At 47.9% G+C, this 22,478-nt stretch overlaps 1 protein-coding gene across 8 annotated transcripts in view; it reads left to right on the top strand.

Moving 5' to 3' along the window:
• The window catches only part of EPB41L1 (erythrocyte membrane protein band 4.1 like 1), a 183,482-nt gene that overhangs the window by 152,038 nt on the left and 8,966 nt on the right, over positions 1-22,478 (top strand). For 6 of the 8 annotated variants that reach the window (XM_090020535.1, XM_090020531.1, XM_090020529.1 and 3 more), the window contains 7 exons: positions 1,141-1,176; positions 3,700-3,891; positions 5,903-6,001; positions 13,982-18,043; positions 18,604-18,711; positions 20,041-20,439; positions 22,282-22,392. In XM_090020535.1, coding sequence (XP_089876661.1) covers positions 1,141-1,176; positions 3,700-3,891; positions 5,903-6,001; positions 13,982-18,043; positions 18,604-18,711; positions 20,041-20,439; positions 22,282-22,392 — 5,007 coding nt within the window. The remainder of the gene's footprint in view (positions 1-1,140; positions 1,177-3,699; positions 3,892-5,902; positions 6,002-13,981; positions 18,044-18,603; positions 18,712-20,040; positions 20,440-22,281; positions 22,393-22,478) is intronic. The other 2 variants (XM_090020536.1, XM_090020537.1) reach the window with 2 other exon arrangements.

The following is a 22,478-nucleotide window of genomic DNA, read 5'->3' as shown; positions in this document are numbered from 1 at the left end:
TTCAGAGGGAGGACTGTGATCCGGAAGGGCTGCCTCTGGAGTGGGCCCCTGGAATCTGTCCCCCCACTGCAGCAGTGCAACTTCTGGCAGGGAGCTCTGGTGATAGCACTGTTAGTGACATCCCTGCTCCTGCCAGCTCCCACTTGGCCCCAAGGTATCAATGAAACCATATTCACTGGGAGGGAGGGAATGGGAACGTGGTGGGTTGCTCAATTCTGCACTCTGCTAATACACCTGGGGCCTGCCTGTGAGATGACTCAGTACCTGTGGCCAGGCAGGGGATGCCCCCTGGAATTCCCAGGGAAGTGGCCAAAGCTCAAGGGTGACTGTGGAAAAGGAGAACCAGGCCTAGTGTCTCCAGTATAGCTCTGCTGGTCTCATGCTGCACTGCCAGTCTGGGCTTGGGAGCAGCTAAAAGGGTACACTGCACTGCAGTTCTCTGTAGGGAAAATCAAAGCTTTTCAGATCATGCTGCTGAGCAAAAGACTTTCTGGTGCAGAAGGTGGCAGCAAAGCTATGATCTCCCCAGCTAGCCTGTGCTGGAAGTGTTAACAGCCCTTGTGGTGGAGTCAGCGACTGCTGTCCTTTCTCCTGTACCATGCTTCTTCCCCACACATGGAGGAAACCGTCAGACATAGACATGACCCAGAAAGACCCAGTCACAGAAGAGGCACATGTGCAAATATGTTCACACAAACATACATGGACACCTATGCCCATTCACATGAGCACACAGCCACACATGTGCATGTGCATGTCCCTCCACTGACACTGTTCTGTTGGCACCAGCTGGCTCTTAGCCCAAACATCCTCTGCTCTCTATTTCCAGTTCTCTGGGACCGGGTCCTTTTTCCCTTCTTTCTCTTCTCCCAGCCCAGTGGGCCAAGGAGGTGGTCTTTTGAAGTTCCACATCAGATTATGTCTAAGAGTCTAGCAGCACCAAGTGCATGCTGCTACAAGAGTGCTCACACTGCTGGAGCTGCCATCTCTAGGCCATGCTGGTATGTGTAGGGCCTGCTCCCATTACTGATATCATGCCTGGCCTGACCCAGGCTTCTGTATTAAACTGAAATGTAATGTGTGTGCTGAGTTCTCTGGACTGACCCTGCTGGTTACGTTGAATCCTCTCTTTGCTGCCAGCCGGAGCAAGAAACCACCCCCAGGCACAAGCAAGAGGTATTCTTTCTCTGGAGCATCTTACCCTCCATTGGTGCATCATATTCTTCATCTTATTTAAAACTACAAGCACCACCATATTGTGTGTTACCCTATTTACTGGAATACAAGATGCACCAGGTGTCAGTGGGGAGCCTGCCCCACTGGTGACTCATTAGATAAACCCACTAAGTCATCTAACAGGGGCTTTCCCCAAAGTACAAGCAGCATCTTTTATCCCACTAAGTAAGGCAGTTGTCATCACCCTGTGTGTGTGAGCAAGAGCCCTCCCCAGGTGTGGCAGCCAGGTCACTATGCTGAGGCACTGACCCAAGGGGATGTCCTGGCTGCTGCTCTCCTCTTTGTCTTCTCTTGTTTCTTCTCAATTCCTACCTTCATCCCTCTGACTGTGAGTCTCTCAGACAAGGCACAGATCACATGGAAATTGAAGTATGCATCCCCCAAGCAAGCCTGCAAATCACACTGGGGGTTGCATTCCTGCACCAGCCGATGCAGACTAACTGGCAATTGCTCCCGCTCCTTGACTTGCTTAAACTAAAACCCTGTGTACAAGTGGAGCTGTCTCCAGTGTTTCTCTCTTTCAAGATAGCTGTGGTGAAATGGCTTGTGCAGAGGCCGGGGAGCCTGGAGCTGCTGCGTTCGGAGCCTGCTCTGATACTCTCTTGCTGCCTGGCCTTTGGCAGTTCACTTCAGTGCCCATTTCACCAATCTGTAAGATGGGGATGGCCATATTTACCTACCTGCTGACAGAGGATGGAGGGGGAGGGGGTTGTAAAGCTCTGTGAAGATGGAGCTTGCTGAGTAGGACTCACTTTGTCACTTTCTACTCCAAAACACAGGCTGTTGTTGCCTTCTCTTCACCAGGGGTCTGCAAAGTAATTTTCCATTGGAACAAAGTTCCCTAGGGATATGGAGGGTTCTGTCACTGGCAGGATTAAATCAAGCCCTCATATCTTTTTAAAAGATGATCCAAATTAACCAGAGGTGCAGAAACTACTGGGTGGGGTTCTCTGTCTTGTATCAGGCACAGGATCTGACCATCCGATCACACTTGCCCCTTTGGCCTCAGAGCCTCTGGCTGATGCAAACCCCATTGAAGTCTCAATTAAGCTGCCCACGGATCTCAGAGGGTTTCAGAGCAGGCCCTAGAATCACAGCTCAAGCTTGTAGTGGACACAAGCCCAGGCCCAGTCAGGTGCTTCTGCTGCCACTGAGAAAAAGCTTGGTAGATGGCCTGTTTTTTTGCTAGCATGCCTGCCAGTACTATCCCACACAAGAAGGGCAAACTCACTTGGTCAGTGATTGCTGTCCAGCTGGTTTCTTTCCCCACACTCATCCAGGTGTCTTGTTCTGTTCCCTCCACTGTCTGTCTTATTGCTCATTCCACCCTGCATGCTCCATGTACCATTCTTTACCACTGTCATGTGCTCCCTAGCAACCATTTGAGCTAGTGATGGGCAAACCTCATAGCAGATGGGTCAGAAGTGTCAACAAAGTTTTTGATTCTTATCCCAAACTTCTCTAAGGCTCCTGGCCCTGCACAGACTTTTCCAAGGTCTCTGAGATCTATTTTCTTGCATGGAACCCAGAAATGGACACAGGGTTGTAAGAGGTAAAAGTAATGGGAAGAAAGATGCTTATCTAAGCCTACTTGAACCTCAAAACAGGTTTGAGTTAGGGGCAAAGATTGTGGGTTGGTTCTTGTTCATTTTGAACTGGTTTGCTCATCCCTAGTATCTCTCAATGCCATGAACACCTTAAAAGGGACTTGGGAGTGGGGGGGAAGATGGGTTCTGAATCAGACCCTAAACCTAGACTGTGAGCCATTGCCTTTATAGTGGACCAAACAAACACCCTGCCTCTGAACAGTTTGGGCTGGGTCAAGAACAGGTGTGGACTCAAATTTTGCATCTTTGGTCCCTCTAAGGCTTACTGCCTGGTCACAGAAATCAGGTTCCATGGAAAACTGACATGCCAGTTTAACTTATCTAGCTAATCCCAGTTGGCCACCTTGTACTTTAAACAAAAACAAGTCAGTTGATCTCCTGGCCTGCTAACTCATGGGGCTACTTGGCTCCTTTTGGCCCTGCATTAGAAACCAACAGGGGCTGGTAGAATATAATAAAGACAAGGGAATGGTGGAATTTTCCATAGGGAACAAAAGTAAATCCCCCTTGGAGTCCACTCTTTCAGTAGAATTGAGGACCACTTCAGTTCTGCCTCTCCCTGGTTAGTTGTAGTTTGGTTTAAGAACTACAACTAAAGGCTACAAAAGGGACCTGGTTTTACACTAACAAGTGACAAGATGTAGGTATAAATTCTTGTTGCTTGCTGCTTTACTCTGTAGCTGTCATTATTGAATTACAGAACCAGGGGTTTCTCATGCAGTGAGGCCTGAGAACCCAAATTCAGGCTCAACATAAAGCAGGCCCTCCCCAGCTCCTGAGCTATGCCCCACACCCCACTCCAGCCCTATTCTCTGATCCATGCCTAGCTGGTTACTGTCTTCTCTCCCTCCTAAAGTTTTTAGACAAACCAGAAGATGTTTTACTAAAGCACCAGGCCAGCATCAATGAGCTGAAAAGGACACTGAAGGAACCCAACAGCAAGCTGGTTCACAGGGACCGGGACAGGAGGCTGACTTCATCACCAGCCTCTTCCTCACCCAAGCACGATGACGAGTCACCAAAGGGGACCCCAGAGAAGGCCAGCGAGGTTTGTTCTATTGTCTCTTTTATCAGGGGGGCTCCCTGCAGATTTGTGCCTACACAGCTGGGGAATGCAAGCACCTCTGCTCTCCAGTCTCAGTGAGCAGAAAAGGCCAGAGAGGAGCACCTGTGACAGCCCCTCTGGAGTGCTGTCTGGTTTCAAACTCCTTTGCAGCCAGGCATTGTTAACCACAGGTAGCTCCCCATGCTGTGGTGGGGATTTAAGTCTACCCTCTTCTTGTACATATACTGTCTTCCCCTGTGCTCTTTGCCTAGGGAACTGGGCAAATGACTTCCCTGCTCTTGCCAAGAGGTGGATCCCACAGCCCAGTTCCTTGTAAAGTTACTGCTTGATCCAGGAACACCCAGCAGGTTCTTGCCACTTTCCTGTGTCATGATGGCTCCTCTGCTAGCTCTGGGGACACCTGGGGGAGAAGATACCTTTACACACTGAGTTTGCACCCTCTAGAGCAGAAGCTGAGGTGGTGGGTAGACTGGGTCTCAAGGGTGCCATGCTTATTGGCTGATTGTCCATTCTGTCTGCAGGGAAGCTCAGGGGATGGGTCTATAATGAACAAATGCACATGGCATTAAGTAAAGAGGGTAGCAAGCACTGCCTTGCAAAACTACACCCCCCCCCTCCAGTAGTGATGGGTAGTTAAAATTAATGAGCTTTGCTCTCTGTGGAGTGGCCCTGCAGGATGTTGAGTCAGATGAAAACTGGACTGGACACCAAGGTATGGAGAAGCAGCTTGGAGCAGAGTGGGCTGGGAAAGGATTCAGAGGCGCTTGCAAGGTTTCAGCCAAGATGAGGGTAGACAGCTGGAGTTGTCTTGGCTGGGTCTGTAAATAATAAGGGCTCACCTGCTGTTACCTTTGAGCATTGATTTCCTTGGTGCCTGGTGGCTAGCAGAAGACAAAAGAAGTATGAGAGCTGCAAAAGACTTTCTCTTCCTCTTCTGGCTGTAGCTGTTGAGCCCACTTTATCTTGTGCTGTGTACCAGGCTGTTATCTGTGCAGCATCAGGCACCCTGTTCAAGCTGGATAAACAATTTGGTATGGCCATGGATTGGGCTGGTTTTGGTCTAGACACGACAAAGTTCTCTGAGTGAGTACATTGGACAAGCCCCATAGTGTGGTAGCCAGAACCATGAGACCAGTCCAGTGTTGCATCTCAGCTGATGGAGACTTTGGAGCAGTAGCAGGGAAAGGAACATGGACTTCATCCCTGGCAGTGGTGTTTATAGAGGCTGAGATGCCTCTGACCTGTGCTAGTGATCTCAAGCTGGCAAAGGAAGGTTTTGGCAGTGAATGGATTGGCTCATAGTGAGGTAAGAGAATGCTGACACCAGGGGGGAGATACCTGCAGAAGGTACTGGGAAAGGTGGCTGAGGGAAGTTAAGGAGAAAACATTTGCCATTGGTAGAGATTTAATTGCACATAGATGGACCCCTCTGATGCTGCTGGATAGGCATAGGACTGAGATCAGTGTGTCTGGGCTTGTATGTGGGAAAGCAGCAGTGTTTGTGTTATCAGGGCCCTGTGCAGAAGTTCACTTTGGGGCCCCCTACTACTAAACAGTCACACTGAAATATAACAGGGGTCTCTGCCTTGGAGGTCAAGAGCAGGGAGGGTATTGCATTGTTTACACTGTCTTAACAGGGCCCCTGGTGCAGGGCACAGAGCTGAGCAGAGAGGATAGGCCGGCACATGGGTTCTGCAGGCAGTGGTACACGGAAAATGAATGCAGAGAACAAAAGGAGGGGTTTTTGTTAAACCTGTGTTTAAACAAATATATAAAGCACCAAGCTCTGGCTTGAGACTGCAGCTGAAATAGTCATGACCTTCATTCATTCACTCACTTATTCATTTGTTCATTCTCGTTCTTTCTTCTCTCTCTCTCTCTCCCTCCCCACCCCACACTCTCTCTCTCTCTCTCTCTCTCTCTGTCTTTCTCTCTATGTGTCTTTCTCTCTCCCTTTTTGCCTTTGGTACTTGGGTTTCTCCTGCTGAAGCAGAGGATGGAAGAAGATATCCTAGAAGAGTTTTCACCTGAGCATGGAGCTGCCTTAACCATGGAGTCTTTCACACAGAAAAGCCTTGTCTCTTCTCCTGAGGTTATTACCATTCCATTTCTCTCTTTCTCTCTGCCCTTTGTCTCTGTTTGTAATCTACCTAAGGGCTTGTGGAAAAATTTCCTGCCACTGCTCCATAAATATAGTTGGGCCTAAGTAAACTGCTAATGGGGCATAATATGAACTGGTTCCGTACAGAGCGTTCCCATTCTAACCCAGTGAGAAGGAGAAGGGGATTAAAGGGATAGATAGTCTCTGCATTTATCTCTAAAACTGACTTATTGATGACTATGGATTTGGTGACTTCTTCACTTGAAGGGTAGGAATATTATCCAGTCAAGTGTATTGATCAGAGACCTAACAGTGATGCTAAGTAATTCTTCCATCATATCTCCATGAGCTATAGTTGTGGATTAGATAAACTAGGCAAGGCTGAAACTAATTTGTCCATGGATCAGAACTCTTCAGGCAATCCAGGTTTAACAGGAGGTGGGAAAGGTAGTTCATTCAAATGATGATTCTCTTGATGTGAAGACTGACCCAGGAGGGTTTTAGGTGATGTTTTGCAGATGCGTTGTCTTTGGAGATGTAAATCTGAGGTCCAGGCCACATATTGTCCCTAACAATCTTTTCTTAAAAAGGGAGGAGTTCATTCTGACATGCTGGCCAAAGTCCAGGGTGAGCAGTTATGGTCTATTGTGCCTACCTACACCTCCCCTGCATCTGCACTTGACTGTGATAAACTTCTCCAACTCCTGTCCAAATTGCTAGTTTAGTTTGTGTTTTCATGTGGTTTCAGATAACTGCTTCCCTGCTGTGTGGGGAGGACTACAGTCCAAGGATGTGTGAACTATTGGTTCGACTGATGTAACTTCAGCTCTTACTCAGTCCTTACACAGGCAAAACTTCCACTGAAGTCAAGTGAGTTTGCCTGGGCAAAGCCAGAGCGTGGACTCCATGTTTGGTCCCCCCTTCTGAATTCTTACTGTCAAAGGGCACTAGAGCAGTGCCATCAGTTGCCTAGGGTCCTCAGAGTTTATATACCTAATTTTTAAGTGCTTAGATACACTGGTGATGAGCATGAAATAGACTAGAATAAAATACAAAATAACTACCATTCTGCCTGCCTAATCTGGCTGAGGTACTTAAAAGGCTTCTCAATACTGTACTATCTCAAGACCTCACACACTTCAGTGCGTTCATCATCACATTCTCCCTATATGATAGGACACTGCTTTTAGCTGTATGTTGCTCCCTGGTTTCCTGTCATCTGTCAACTTTAAATGGAATAGCTGTCACACAGCACTTGAAAATCAGGCCGTGGATGTTTCATGTTGGACATCCTCAGACTGAGGTTTCCTTGGTAAATGGGCACTGTAGAAACATCTGGATTATACATGTATACCCCACCTCAAGTAGAATCCATTAATTCTTGAGCACCTAACCATCTTGGAGGGAAAGAAGGCAATTGAGCAATATTGGTTTTTAGCTGTTGTGTTTCTTATTTTCTACCAACATGTTCTTCTGGAGGGGCCGGGGGATAATTACAATGGAGCCTTCCTCCAGGCAGAAGAAGACTAGGCCAGAACACAGTTCCTTTAATCTGGTTTTGCTCTGGTGTGGGTAAGGCACAATCATGCTGAAACATGGGGTTTTTGCCACCTAGACAGATCCAAAGTGGTACTGACTTAGATGTTCCAGTTCAGCCCACCATATAAGGAAAGATGTGAAATTAAGCTCATTTTTGCTCAGAGCCATGACTGGGTGGGGGAATGAGGTGGCCTTTAAACCCCTATTAAGATATGGCTGTATGCCAGTTCACCGTGGGAGGCTGTCCCTCACCCCAGGCACCTCCACAGTTTGAGTTTATTTTCAAACCCAGTCGCATCTTAGTACAATGGTAGCATGCTGTAGATCCACGCCTCACCTAGTTGTAAGCACAGTCTAAGAGGCCTTTTGAAAACATAGGCCTGTGAAATGGCTGACTGGTGGACTGTGTAGAAGGCAGTGCCCAGCTGTTAGAACATGGTGGACCAGTCAATGGACAGGACACCTGATTCTCCACTACCTCACTCCAGTCCGATATCCAGCATAAAACTGGGGTAACATGGGCCCAGAATCTTTAGCGTTTGAGTTGGGTTGCACTGCAGTAGTCTGGGAGCAGACTCCCCCATGTCTGCAGTTTATTCCTTTGCCTATCAGTGTTTTGGAAGGTTATTTTTAAATGCTTCAACTCTTGTTAGCATTGTACATGTCCAAAATACCAATGGAACTCAGACCCAAAACCTCAGTCTGAGCTCAAAGTAATTAGCCTCGGGGGAAAAGGGATGATGATAAAAGAACCCAAATGCATTTAACCTTGCCATCCTGTACCCTAATTGTTGGTGGCATTTGGGGAATTTGAAATGCCTGACTGTCAAAACAAACTGATTTCAAGTTATATTTGGCATTTCAAGTGTGTGCAGCTACTGGTTGAGGGTTTGATGTGTGGCTGCTGTGGTTTTGTCCTTATGCCACCCATGTGCTTGAAGAAAATATGACATCCTCTGTTTTGGAGCATATGGAAGGATGGAAAAGGAGGTCCCCAGTATATCACCACCCAGGGAACCAGAAATGCACATCTGCTTTGTGTAGCCAGATATTATTTAACACCTATGGTTTTAAAACCAGTTGAAATTAGATTTCTAATCCTAGTCCCCTTTCACAGGAAGTGATTCCTGGTGGTAACTCTGTTCAAAGGGACTGTCTCTGGGGCTCCAATATGACTTTCTCTGTGAATGAATGAATGAATTCCAGCAGTGGTTCACTGTTATTCTTCTAGCCAGCTCCTCAGAGCTATGCAGGTGAACACCAAGAAGGACTTCTGGCTACTGTACCAGGAGCAGTTCCTCCCTTTCATTCCCCCTCTGCTGGCTCCACAGCAATGAGGAGGCCAAGAAGCTTTGCCATATATTCGGTTTCTACCATTTAGAATTTACCAACAGCTCTGACTACAGGTCCTTTGCTTATGTCTGTGCCACCCACAATTCCAGGGTGGTTTCCCGTTCAGGGACTAGCCAAGCCCAGGCCCAGACAAGACCAGGTGGGTTCAGTCTGACATGGTCAGTCCTAAAGGCTCAACTTAATTTCTCTGGAAAATTGACCATTCTAGCAGCACCTTTGGTTGAACCCTATTTCTTCTGTTTGTACCTAGCATGCTCCATCCAGACTCCTTCTTGCCAGCCTTTCTGTGAATGCCCCTCTGTGCTCCCTATACTCACAAACAAGTCCTCTTCCAAGGCCTCCAGAAAGTTCCCTGTTTTGTTAGACATGGTATCAAACTACCTGTATGACACATCCCACGACTCTCCCATGCTAACTAGTGGGGAAGTGTAACTGATGTTCTAGCACCATGGGCCTGTGATGGCATTTTGTTGCCTAAACCAAAACCAGGGGGTCTTGAAATTCACTTCAAACTGGTTGGCTTTTCCAATGGAATGGATCAGCTTACAGTAGTGAGGCAGTCCCCTGGAAAAAGAAGCTGAATTTAGAGATAAGTCTTAGGCTCTTAGCCCCTCCCTTACTGGTCAAGAGATTTGTAGAAGCATATAATCAATCTGTATTAACACTGGGGTGCCTGATAGGGCTCTCCAGAAGGCAAATGGATCTTTTTTGTAGGTATTTTCTCCAGAATATGCATGCAGAGCTTGGACTCTGAACACTTCCTTAAACTGTTCTGTTCCTCACGATCAGACCAGTACATTTTCTTTGCTCAGTGAAGACTGGACAGAAGGTATCCTTTAAAAGATCCCTGTTTCAGCTGTCATTAGAAAGAGAATGTGCTTTATTCAGAGAAGGGGGCTTTCGTGGGTGCCACACTTCTATTCCTAGCTACCTCAGGTTTGGTTTACTTAGGACCAGACATAGCAGTGAAAGCCACAGGAAAGGATACTAATATGCTTCCCAGAGAAGGGAGTGGTGCTGTAAAACTGAAATTACTGTGGGCATCCTCTACATATTAGAAAGTTTTCCCAAGCCTTGGGCTGAAGGGAATTTCTGGTGAATCAAGTTCCTTACGAACTCACTGGGATTCACAGTAGGACCAGAACAGATACTGATTTTATGATAATACTGCTTGCATGGCCTATGGAAACCAGTGACTTATGCAGGACCTTACTACAGTCTGTTGTTACACCTGTCATGATTTCTATAAACCTGTCTGGGCCAGAGGGAGACCAAAGGGCTGGCCACTGTGGAAGAAATCTGTTTCTGAGGCAGGCCTGAAGACAATTGTGTTTTGGGGGAACATTCAGCATATGGATAATCCTTGAAACTTGTATCAGGGTGGGTAAGAATGTGGCTCAGGGGTGCAACCTCTCTCTAAATAGGCTTTAAGTTTTGATTCAGAGCAAACCTTCTGTTAAGCAGATGGTCCTCACTCAGATGCCATGAGCTTTGGGTAACCCTCCTTGTGGACCTCAGGAGGAAGTCTGTTTAAAGTATCTAACCCTTATGCTCCTGTTTCTGGAGCCAGCTGGTTCTGCGTGTTAGGTTATTGGGATGGAAGCCCCCTGTCCAGTTTGCCATCAGGACAGTTACCCTATGCAGAATGCCATGTTTCATACATAAGTACCCTGGAACATTCACAGGGCCCAAGCAATTGCCCGTTCCTTATGCCTTTCTATACCCAGGGGAGTTGAGAGATTGAGAAGAGCTGGGACATTCTTGCTGTCAAAACAAGAGGCTGGCCTTTCTGAAAGTCTGCTCATTTTTTTTTCAGGCCACAGAAGGGCCGTAAGAATAAACAGCCCATGTTGTTACAAGGGGAGACTTGTTGGTGAGCAGTAGGACTCTGCAGATGCTCTGGCCTGCAGTTTGGAGAGACTGGATGTGCTACTGATCCATATTACACAAAGACTGGCTGTGGCTGCTCAGATAAGGAGTAGACAACATCTCTCACCCTTTAATGTCTCAACAGTGGATGAAGTCCAGTTGTAACTCCTGCATGTTTCACTGCTAGTCCATTATATTGCCACCTCTAATGGGATTGCCTATCTTGCCTGACTCCTGGAATGGACATTTGAAGGAGGAGATCTGGTTCATAGAAAATTCTGGGAGAAAAGCTTGGGCCTGATCTCCTGCTCTTTAAAACTTACTCACCTTAGTAGCAAGCTTCCCTGAGAAGGAAGTGCTAGATTGGGCTCTTCATGCTGCAGGGGTCTTGAGCTGACTGCAGTGGTATGCAGACACTCTGTTGCTCTGTTGGTCACTTCTGCTTATTCAGATATGAAGGGAGCAGAGTGGCATCTTGCCAGAGATCAGCGTTGTCCCACAGTTAACTGACAAGGCACAGGTCATTGCTGTTATTGAGTCCCTGGGCTTGCACCAGTGAAACAGCTTCAGCAATCCACATTCTGCTGAGAGCCTAGCACCACCAGGCAGTTTAGCACCCAAAGTGGGTAGTGGATGGTGAAGAGATATGCTGAATCAAGGTACACCAGAGACAGGTGGCTCTTGCAGTGAGGCCTGGCCCTCACTTACAGCTGTCCTCCTCTGACAGAATCCCCAAAGCAGGGGATTTGGGGCAAGAATGGCCTGCTTTTGGGGGCAGATTCCCCAGGGCCCAGTGGCCAGAACAAGTACAAATACAGCAGGGAGTCAAGCTCTCTTTGTCTGTCCAACCCTTCAGGCCCTCTCCCTGCTTGCCCAAGAGAGGACTTGGGAACTTTGGCCTTGGGTGCTCAGGTGTGCAAAATTTCACTGATCATTTTGAGGATCCCAGTTTTAGCAGTCCTCTCTTTTCTTCTCTCTCAGCCCCTCTGGTCCTTCCTGTCTCTGCCCTATGTTGTTATCCCTCATTTTCTTCCTTTCTCCCCCTTTTTTGTTTTCTCTTCCTTTGCCAGTTTTTCTTGCTCCCTGTCTTTCCCCTGCTTTCCCTGCTCTGCAGTTAGCACTGAAGGAATTTGTCTCCAGTTTCTGATAATAAGTGATGACTTCATCAACTATAAGCATCCAACAGTAACACAACCTCTTCTGCCAGTAAGTGACCACTGGAACTCAGGGCCTTACTGAAGGCAGAAATTCCTCTTTTTGCCCAATCCTTTTTGCACTCGAAGGGGAAACAGTGACACCAACTACAGATTTGTGCTGTTGAAATGTTCTCTTTCATGTTGCAGAAAATCTATCCCACAGTACAGCGTCTTCAGTGATAACAGTGCAGCATCCAATCTCTGTACACTGCTCCTTGCCATATAGGAATTCAACCTGCAGACTGCCTCACAGTTCCCTGTGCTGGGCATACCCTGAAGTATAATCTACATCTTAGTACAGTGTCCTTGCCTTCTACCACAGCCTACTATAGCAAGCCAGTTACATCTAAATCAGAACAATGCAAGCCCCCCATACAGGACTTAATCTCTTCTCTGTTGTTTCTTTGCAATACACTGTCTCCCCCTTGTGCTCTGTGTATCAGTATTCTAGTATCATCAGGGACAATCTATTGAGCCTGATCTCTAAATAAACTTACCCTGAGGTCTTGGCTGCTCTGTGTGAGCAGCACAATCCCGTGACATAAAAGCTGGAGTTCAGCTTGATGTTCTTGTTGAAGAAAATTCTTATCCTGCTGTTGTTGTCTGTTCTTGGATTCCACTGAATGTTAGCAGTGCTCTGTGCTTAGAGCGTATAAAATGTTTGGATGTCCAATGGGATGAAAGTGTAAATATAATGATTGTATCTTCGTAATTAGTTTAATCATTAGTAAGCTGCCAGCATCCTTCACCATGCAGTAGCAGATCTCTGAAGCCTAGATATACTGTGTTGTGTCAAATGCTTTTGGTGTCCCTGATACAAAATGCCATATAATGTATCTTCTTGTACTGCCTTTACTTAATCCTTGCTGTAGAGCTTGTAGCTAGGTCAGCTGTGGTGTCCAGTAGTCCTGCTTTTCTAGGTTACATTTTTTGATCATTCACTTCTGACTTGCTTGGTTTCAGTTTTGCTAGAAACTGAATTAAGTTGTTGTCTCCGATAGGCTCTGTGTGAAAAGCTGGGAAGCCAAGGGAGACAATAACTGCATTCCACAATCAGGTGACTGACTTTGTCAGGCATGTCTAGGAAATGATGGTACTTATGTCTAGTTTGGGATATAACTGGCAGCTAGCTGGTTGATATACTCTATCACAAGGCAAAAAGGGCTCTACAGACAGATAAATTCATTTTAAACAAACACGGTGCTTCCTAACAAAAATCTATGGAGAAAGTCAGGGATGGAGGCTGAAGCCAGGGGTTTCTAGCACAGTAAAAAACATTGTTTCTGTGGATAAAGGCCTCTTTCCAATTCTCTTTTAAAAATCTTTACAAAGCTTTGATGTTCTTTGGAACCAATCCATGTTATACAATGTTGCTTGATTGAGTCTTTCCTTTAATGGGAAGTTAGATCCTTTTATTACTTACCCCATCAACATACATGGGTGAAGCAAAAAGAAAATCTGGTCAAAAATGGGAAATTATTTCCCTAAATTTTTTCAAGAAAAAAATATTTCTATTTTAATTGACATTCAGAATTTCAACAAACACATCCAACTTCTTCAAATTCACATTATGTCAGCAGCTGGTTGGAAAACATGATCATTTAATGATTTTTTTTTGTTGAAAACATTGACCCGTTTTTCAGCAAAAATTCAGATTTTGAAAATTATCCAACTGGCTGTAGCCAAGAGTAGATTTTGGTCCCAACTATTCAAAAACATCTAGGACCCCAGTCCTGTAAAAGACTAGCACTTTCTAGTTCCATGAGTATCTACACTAAACTCACAGAATTGGGTCCCATAGGTTTTTAATACCTGCTCTCAAATGAATGAGTTGCTAACTCCTTCACACACATGTCTTCCCCAACTGTTGCATGAATAGTGATGGTTAGTCAATACCATGTAAATGCCAAGATTCTTACTGTGTATCAACCTTCTTTTACTTAACAAAACAGTGATAAGTTGCTAAGGTAAAGTATGTTTGATGCTAACTCTTCTTGCTCCAATTGCAATGCAGGGTTCAGAGCATTGGGTATTTATAGAGAGAGAAACTTCTAGGCTGGAAGAGCTAGATCTAAAGGAAGCTGTTGGAAGCAAGAAGGAAGAAGCAGGTACTTCAGAGGAGAAAGTGAGTGAGAGCTTACCAAAATTGGACATTGCAGTAGGACAAGCCAAAGAACCTTCAGTACAGACGGAACCAGCAAGCATGGAACTAGACACCAGTACAAGAGGCAAAATGATTGCTAGTCCAGAAGATTTTGAGTCTGTGTGGGACGATGAAATATATGAAAAAGAAACTAGAGAAGAACCCATTTGGGAGGCTGAAAGTTTGCCAGCTGAGAAGGAAGAGAAGAAGCCCAAAGAGGGAAAAGAAGAGGTGACCACAAAAGAGCTGAAGCAGCCAGATGGCCATTTAGAAGATCTCATCAAGCAAAGCCAAAAACCTGAAGATTCCAAACCTGATGAAGGACAAAGGTCTGAGTTTGCTAGAACAGAACTACCGAATGAAAAAAGGAAGAAATCTATGGAGGAACCTGGGTCTATTTCACCAGCCTCACATAAGGAGGAGTCCAAAATACTTACCTCTGAGGGCATTAAAGCCAAAGTGGAGCTTAGTGATGACAAGACAGAGTCTTCTCCTGCACAAAGGATCATCTACTTAGGGTGTATAGAAGGAGATGAGAAGGAGAGTACAATCCATCTCAGAACAAAAAAGAAAGGAAAGCCTCCTTCTGATGAAAAAGAGGGCATGGAAATCAAAGCAGACATTTCTAGTGCCAAAGGAAAGAGCCCAGAGCTTGAGCCAGCATCTGCCTCAGCAGTTACAGAAGGAAAGGACAAATCTCACCCTATTACCCCAGCAGATGACCAAGGAAAGCCAGAGACCAATGAACCAGTGACAGAATCAGACCAGCATGAGACAGGTCTAAAACGTCATGATGGTGCACAGCTGGAAGGATGTTTTAACCTAGAGGAGCAGGCAGGTTCACCAGGACAAGTGGAAAAGAAGTCTCCTGAGCCAACAGACAATGAATTGAAAGGTAACAGTGAATCCAGTGCAGGCTCTATAGTGGTGGAATCGAAGGCATGGGACCACCAAAGGCCAACCCCAGAATTAAAGTTTGGTTCACCATCCAGTGAAGGCAGAGAGTCTGAGATCTCCCAGCAACATGAAGAAAAGGACAGTGCAACACAGTGCTTTATCATGGGAGAAAGCCTGAAAGGGCCAGAAAAGCAGGATAGAGGTGGCCTGATGTTGAAAGGGGAAGTGATTTGCATAAACTCAGGAATTGAAGTAGAAACAGGTGAGCTAGATGAATCAGAAACATCCAAAATGGTTCTTCAGATGGAAGCTATTGAAATTAAAGTGACCCCTGTGGAGGTCCCAGAGCAGGCCCTTCCCAGTGCCGCAGAACTGGAGGACCAAGAAGCAAGGGCCCTCACTGCAGAAGAGCCGCCTCAAGACACAGGCCCTGTGGTGGGAGAACTGCCCCAAGACAAAAGCTCCGTAGCAGAAGTTCTAACCCATGACAGAGGCCCTATGGTGCAAAAGCCATTCCAAGACAAAAGCCCAGTGGCCACAGAGCTGCCTCAAGTAAAATGTCCCCAGGCGGGAGAGCTGCCTCAAGACAAAGGCCCCCAGGCAGGGGAGCTGCCTGAAGACAAAAGCCCAATGGCAGGAGAGCCACCAAAAGACAAAAGCCCCGTGGCAGGAGAACCACCTCATGACAAAGGGCCCCAGGAGGGAGAACCGCCTGAAGACAAAGGGCCCATGGCAGGAGAACCACCTCAAGATAAAAGTCCCGTGGCAGGAGAACTGCCTCAAGACGAAGGGCCCATGGTAGAAGAACCGGCTCAAGACAAAAGCCCCATGGCAGGAGAACCACCTCACGACAAAGGGCCCGTGGTAGAAGAACCACCTGAAGGCAAAGGGCCCACGGCAGGAGAACCGCCTCAAGACGGAGGGCCCGTGGCAGGAGAACCGCCTCAAGACAAAGGGCCCGTGGCCAGAGAACCACCTCAAGACAAAAGCCCCATGGCAGGAGAACCACCTCACGACAAAGGGCCCGTGGCCGGAGAACCGCCTCAAGACAAAGGGCCCGTGGCCAGAGAACCACCTCAAGACAAAAGCCCCATGGCAGGAGAACCACCTCACGACAAAGGGCCCATGGCCGGAGAACCGCCTCAAGGCAAAGGGCCCGTGGCCAGAGAACCACCTCACGACAAAAGCCCCGTGGCCGGAGAACCACCTCACGACAAAGGGCCCGTGGCCGGAGAACTGCCTCAAGGCAAAGGGCCCGTGGCCGGAGAACCACCTCACGACAAAAGCCCCGTGGCCGGAGAACCACCTCACGACAAAGGGCCCGTGGCCGGAGAACCGCCTCAAGGCAAAGGGCCCGTGGCCGGAGAACCACCTCACGACAAAAGCCCCGTGGCCGGAGAACCGCCTCACGACAAAGGGCCCGTGGCCGGAGAACCGCCTCAAGGCAAAGGGCCTGTGGCCGGAGAACCACCTCACGACAAAAGCCCCGTGGCCGGAGAACCGCCTCACGACAAAGGGCCCGTGGCCGGAGAACCGCCTCAAGGCAAAGGGCCTGTGGCCGGAGAACCACCTCACGACAAAAGCCCCGTGGCCGGAGAACCGCCTCACGACAAAGGGCCCGTGGCCGGAGAACCGCCTCAAGGCAAAGGGCCCGTGGCCGGAGAACCGCCTCGAGACAAAAGTCCTGTGGCCGGAGAACCGCCTCGAGACAAAGCCCCCCAGGCAGGAGAGCCGCCTCAACACAGAGGCCCCCAGGTGGGAGAGCCTCCCCAAGACAAATGCCCTCAGGTTGGAGAGCTGCCTCAGATCGAAGGCCCCATGCCAGGAGAGCCACCTCAAGACAAAACTCCCATGGCTGGAGAGCTGTCCCAGAGCAAAGGCCCTGTGGCAGAACTGCCCAAGCCACCTCAGGACAAAGGCCCCATGGCAGGAGAACCACCTCAAGATATAGGCCCCGAGGAAGGAGAGGCACTTCAAGACAAAAGCCCCCAGGTGGCAGAGCCACCCCAAAGTAAAAGCCTTATGGTAGGAGACTTGCCCCAGAACAAAGACCCCATGGCAGGAGAGCTGCCTCAAGACAAAGGGCCCCAGGTGGAAGAGCCTCCTCAAGACAAAATCCTCATGGCAGGAGAAAAACCTCAAGTCAAAGGCTTGGTAATAGGAAAACTGCCCCAAGACAAATGCCCCATGGCTGAAGAGGTGCCCCAAAGCAAAGGTCCCATGGCAAGAGAACCACCCGAGCCCCCTCAGGACAAAGGCCCCATGGCAGCAGAAATGCCTCAATTCATAGGCCCCAGGGTGAGAGAACTGTCCCCTGGGAATGGTCCTGCTCCAGGACAGGCAACCCAAGTTAAAACATCCTTGGAAGAAACGGACACTGTTCCTGCCCACCCTCACCCACTGCAGGGAAATGAAGTATTGTCCTGGCCTGTTCGTTCTACAGCTGAAGTTGGCAAAGACCCACAAACTACCAGTGGGAAACAGAAACCTGAGTCTGGGTCTGTGAAGTCTATGGTCAGGGCTGTGGAAGCCATGAGTCAAGAAGAAGTGCCCGTGGAGCTGGCTTTGCCTGAACTCCCAGCTGGCTGGCATACCTCATTGGGCAGGGGCAGCGAGACATATGAGCAGACGTCGGTGGCTTCTAAAATTAAGATGTTTGAGCAAGGTGAAGCTTGCGGCTCAGACTTTGGTGAGCGAAGGGCAGCCCAAGCAGGACTACAAGCCCGTGCTCCTGAAACTGAGCCACTATCAGGAATAGCCCGTGATCAGCTGGTGCTGCCTCATTACCTGGAGTCAGACGTGGGGCTTTCTCCATCTCCCACATTCTCAGGCACCTCAGATGATAGAGCCATACACCTTGGGGAAGTGTCCAGTGTGGGAGCCTTAGCTGTCATACAAGATGCAGCCAGCAGAGATCCCTCCCAGCCTCCATCCTCAAAGGAAGACATTTCCATTGACTCAGAGCATGAAGGGGAAGATGATACTGGACTCGCTTCCCCCGATTCCGGCTGTGAACTCACACTGGCAGAAGCTGTGGTAACTTCTCCGATGAACTGTCCCGATGGAAAGTTCATACGCATGTTGTGTGGCTCTTTATTATCATGTTAAATGGCACCTCACACATCCATTGACTGAGAGCGGTCGCTTTGCATTCCCTGTCCTTTATGTATGTGTATGTGGTCTGGCTCATTTGCTGATTGCAGACCTGCTGGCCAGTCGGTTCATCAGCTTTTGTTTTGTGAATTCCTGACAAGTTTGGCCACCTGGAGAATGGCAGCTGCTAACGTGAAACTGGGCACACAAGCTTCATGCCCTGGAGCAAGAAGGGGCTGGGAGGGTGGACCAGAGAGCTTTGTATCTGCCACACTCACACACACACATAGCAGCAACATTCCCACGCTTCCAGCTTGACCCTTGCATTTCTTAATTTGATATCCCTTCTTGCTTGGCTTGTCAGCCCCACGCCCTCCTCCCCTGTCTTCGGCAAGCTGGTGGCTGGATAATGAAATAGCTTTCTACCGCACTTATAAGACACTAGAGCAGTTCCTTGTAGAGTTATTTCTGCTCCTTAAGACTAACCCTTTTCTCTAATCCAGAGCAAATCTCAGGAACCATCTTGGGAAGAAAAGGATTTATCTGGCCCATCTATAAAAGCCACCCCGAGAGAAGAGAGTTTAAAGACTGCTGTTCCAGTGGTCTCCCAGGTCTCAGTGCTGTTTTACTAACTGCTTCTTACCCCAGTATGAAAGCCCACCTTAACCAGCTGAGAACTGTATGCTTTTGACTCCTTTCCCCATTACAGAGCTGCTATATATATAGATATATATATACACATACATATATATGCTCCTCTTGAGTTTGTTTGAAACCCTGTTTCTCATACCTCTCAACCTACCAGTAACACAGACAAAAAAGTACCCAAGTTGGGGCCAGGTTGAGGGATATGTCTGCACATGTAGGCCCAGTCTGCCACCCGCCTGAAGTCACTGGGAGCCTTTCCTTTGAAGTCACTGGGAGCCTTTCCTTTGACATCAGGGGGCTTTGGGTCTTTAAAGAGGGTTGAAAGCTTCTCCTTAATCACTGTGTAAAATGAAACAAAAGAGTAATTCAAGTTTTCTGATGGCTGAATGGCAAGCAGGGTCAGAGTGAATTTACCCTCTGTTGGGAGAGGTGAGAGGTATGTATATAAAGAGGAGCTAGGAGAGGGAGGGTGTCCCTTTGCTCTGATCTTGTTGTCAATTACACTGATTAAACAAGCAATATGTTCATCTGTGATGGGTCCTTTCTGAATGTGAAGTGACCTTTGGGGAAGTGTTACATAGTCTGAAATGGTTTCTACGCAAGCACTCCCTTCAGCTCAGGCCCTGCGGGCAGAGGTCCTGGCCATCCCGCTTGTGGGGCAGCCATGAGCTTGCACTGACCCTTGCTTTCATATATCCGATAAAAATGAGCACATAAAAACAAGAGCAGTGCCCAAACCCAAATGAGCGTAAAACTCCTGTTGGGGTGATTTCGGTGAAATTGACAAGCTCCTTTGCTTCTCCTTGAATGTATGCAGCTGATGGGGCCTTTTTCTTTTCTTGCGTTCTGACTCTTAGCCTCTCCTCTTTTCCCTTCTTTGTTTGTTTTTGTGCCAAACTTTACTGATGTCTGATGGGGCTAGACTCTGAGCCATTTATACGTATATCGAAACATACCTGTTGTTTTGTACACATCTGCTTCCGTCAGGCTCAGTGATGCGCCCCTGGACGTGTTGGAGCATTTCTATTTGATCAGTCCTTTTTTTAATATTGATTTTTTTAATTGCTTTTTGCAAATCAAACTGAACTATTCCCTCTGCAAACTTGCTGCTGTCAAAAAGGTTTCAGTTTCCATGTTTGAGTTGTGTTTCAATCCCACGCTGTGACGTTTCCCCAGCCACCTCTTTCCTCCCCTTCCCCTACTTCCTCCTCTCTCCTCTTGGCAAAGCCAGCTCTGTTGTCCTGTTTGGTACTTACAGTCTTAGCTTTTCTCCGTCATTGTGTCTCATTCAGAGAGCAGGATTGAGGGAGGGTGCAGACGAGAAAGCTAAGCCGCCTCGGCACAAGGCTCCTGAAAGTGACACCGGGGATGAGGAGCAGGACCAGGAGAAGGATTCAGTCTTCTTGAAGGACAACCATCTGGCTATCGAGCGTAAGTGCTCAAGCATTACGGTCAGCTCAACATCCAGTCTGGAAGCAGAGGTGGACTTTACAGTTATCAGTGACTTCCATGGCACCGCCTTTGAAGACATCTCCAGGAGTCTGCCTGAGCTTGATAGAGATAAGAGTGAGACAGAAGCTGAAGGTTCGATTTCCTCTCAGGATGCTGACAAAACAGCTCCTGGCCAGGAAGAAAGTGCCAAGGAAGGGGAGAAGGTCTTCTACCATGTGTCAGAAGTGTCCCATTTTGAGGTACAGAAGGAAGCCATACCATCAAGATTTGTTTGTGTCCTCATCTCACCATGTTCTCTGTCTTGGTATCTGGCATTGCTTGATCAGCATGCCCTTCACGTGTCTGTTTGGAAAAGCATGCCAGCTTTTAAACAACCCTGGGATCCTTTCAAGTGGCTTTGTTTTGCCCTAATGAATGTTGTCATCTGTTTTGCATGGCTGTTTTCATCTCCTCTGGGTGCATGATTCTGTAGTGCAAGTGTTTGTATATCTTCTAACCAAAAAAGTTGTCATCATCATCATCATCATCTTCCTGTAATCCACTGCGTTTGGGTGGCAACTCCAACACTTTTACCATAGAAGGATATATGATGGGTGGGTGTCTCTCTTAACCAAAAGCTGTGCCCCTTTTTGTTGCATGAGTTCAACAAATAGCATGCATGTTGAGACATGTACGGCGAACTAACCTGTGATCATGAAGGTGAGGGGGGAGCCACTTACCCAAAGGCTGGTGGGATAGGCCCCAGAGATGTCTGGTGGTTCCTGTTGTGCAAGTACTTCCATTATCACCAGGCTCAACAAATTGCAGATGGAGTGGCCACAGGAACAAAAGTTGACCAGTTTCTGTAGTGAAAAGGGGTAGAGGCAGGATCCCAGGAGGTGAACCCTGTAGATCTGGAACAGGGTTCAGCTCCTCAGTCCCTCACCATGGAGTTGCATCTCCCTTCAGTGGTGTCTCTTTGATTGGACTGTATGTCCCAGCACTTGGAGCCAAAGCATCAGATTCCCTGCTTTTGACATTAGGGCAATTGCACCCAGATACTAGTGCCTGGCCCTTCACTGGAGTCCTCATTTTCATGCCCCAGGTGGTTGTGTAACTCCCAGGTAGCCTAGTAAATCCTCTGCCTGAAGATAAGTTAACCCCATGCAGCTCTGCACTGGCCATTAGGGAGAATTAGAAAGTCATATGCTCATAGGAAAGTAAGGCTGAAAGGGACCTCATGAAATCACTTGGTCCAACCACCTGCTCAAGGCAGGATCATCTTGTCTTCTATAACTCCATCAGGGGAAGAATTCAAGAAAGTTAATCCACTTCTTCTGAGGCATTCTGGGGGTTTTGAGTTGAAGCCTGGGGTTGTAGTGTCCTTTACCCACAGGAACCTTGGGAAGAACACATTGTGGAAGCTGAAGCTTAAAATTCATCCACTACCACCCTGGCATAGAGCCCAGCAAAAGCTCCTGGTAGGGGTGAGTCTGCAGTTGGGGAGTTGGCTGCAAGCTCCCTTCTGCACTAATGGAGTGCAGAGTCCAGCTCAGTCTGTGAAGTGAGGAAGGTGCACGCGCCCGGCAGCTGGGTGTGTATTGGGTCAGTCCATCCCTCTTGCAGCTTTCATCAGCAGGGCTCTTAGGGAACTCCACCTGCCTTTCTCCAGTGGTAACCTGGAGTGTGGGCAGGTACTGGCAATAATATTTCTGTCCCTCAGTCAGCAGGAACAGCTGTTTGAGATTGGGATGCACTTGACTAGATATGTCAGGGAGCTTGCATAGTAGCTGGCAGCACTGCAGGTGACTTCAGCCCAGGCTCTTAGCATGCCAGTTTGGAAGAGCGGTGTGGCTCTCTAAGAGAGTGACTTCACAAAGGCTCCCCATGCTAACTAGTGTTTCACTTCTGGCTTACTCACACCCACAGTAGTTCCTGGCAGGTGTTTTTGTGCCCATGGACTTAGGGGGAGGAGACTCACGTAGGCTACAGTCCATGCCTCACTGATGTTGTAATTTTAATCAAGTCTGAGGAACCAACACACTTCCATCCTGTTAAAAGAAAGCCCCACCTGTTGCTGAATTGCTGTGTTTTTTCCCCAGTCAACAGTCTTGAAAACAGAAGCTGTGGCTGTCAGCCCTGCATCTGGTGTGAAGAAGGCAGAACCAGAGACTTCTGTGCAACAGAGGGTCACATCAGTGGAAACAATACAGGTAACTTGCTCCTTTGTGCTAACCAGGGTTTACTCTATGATTCAGTGATGCTGGGTGAAAAGAACGTGAAGGCAGGCTGTGCCCTA

This window comes from Crocodylus siamensis, chromosome 10 (assembly GCF_052110815.1).
Source record: "Crocodylus siamensis isolate JL-2025a chromosome 10, ASM5211081v1, whole genome shotgun sequence".
Taxonomy (NCBI): domain Eukaryota; kingdom Metazoa; phylum Chordata; order Crocodylia; family Crocodylidae; genus Crocodylus; species Crocodylus siamensis.
This window is presented reverse-complemented; position numbering and strand designations above follow the sequence as displayed.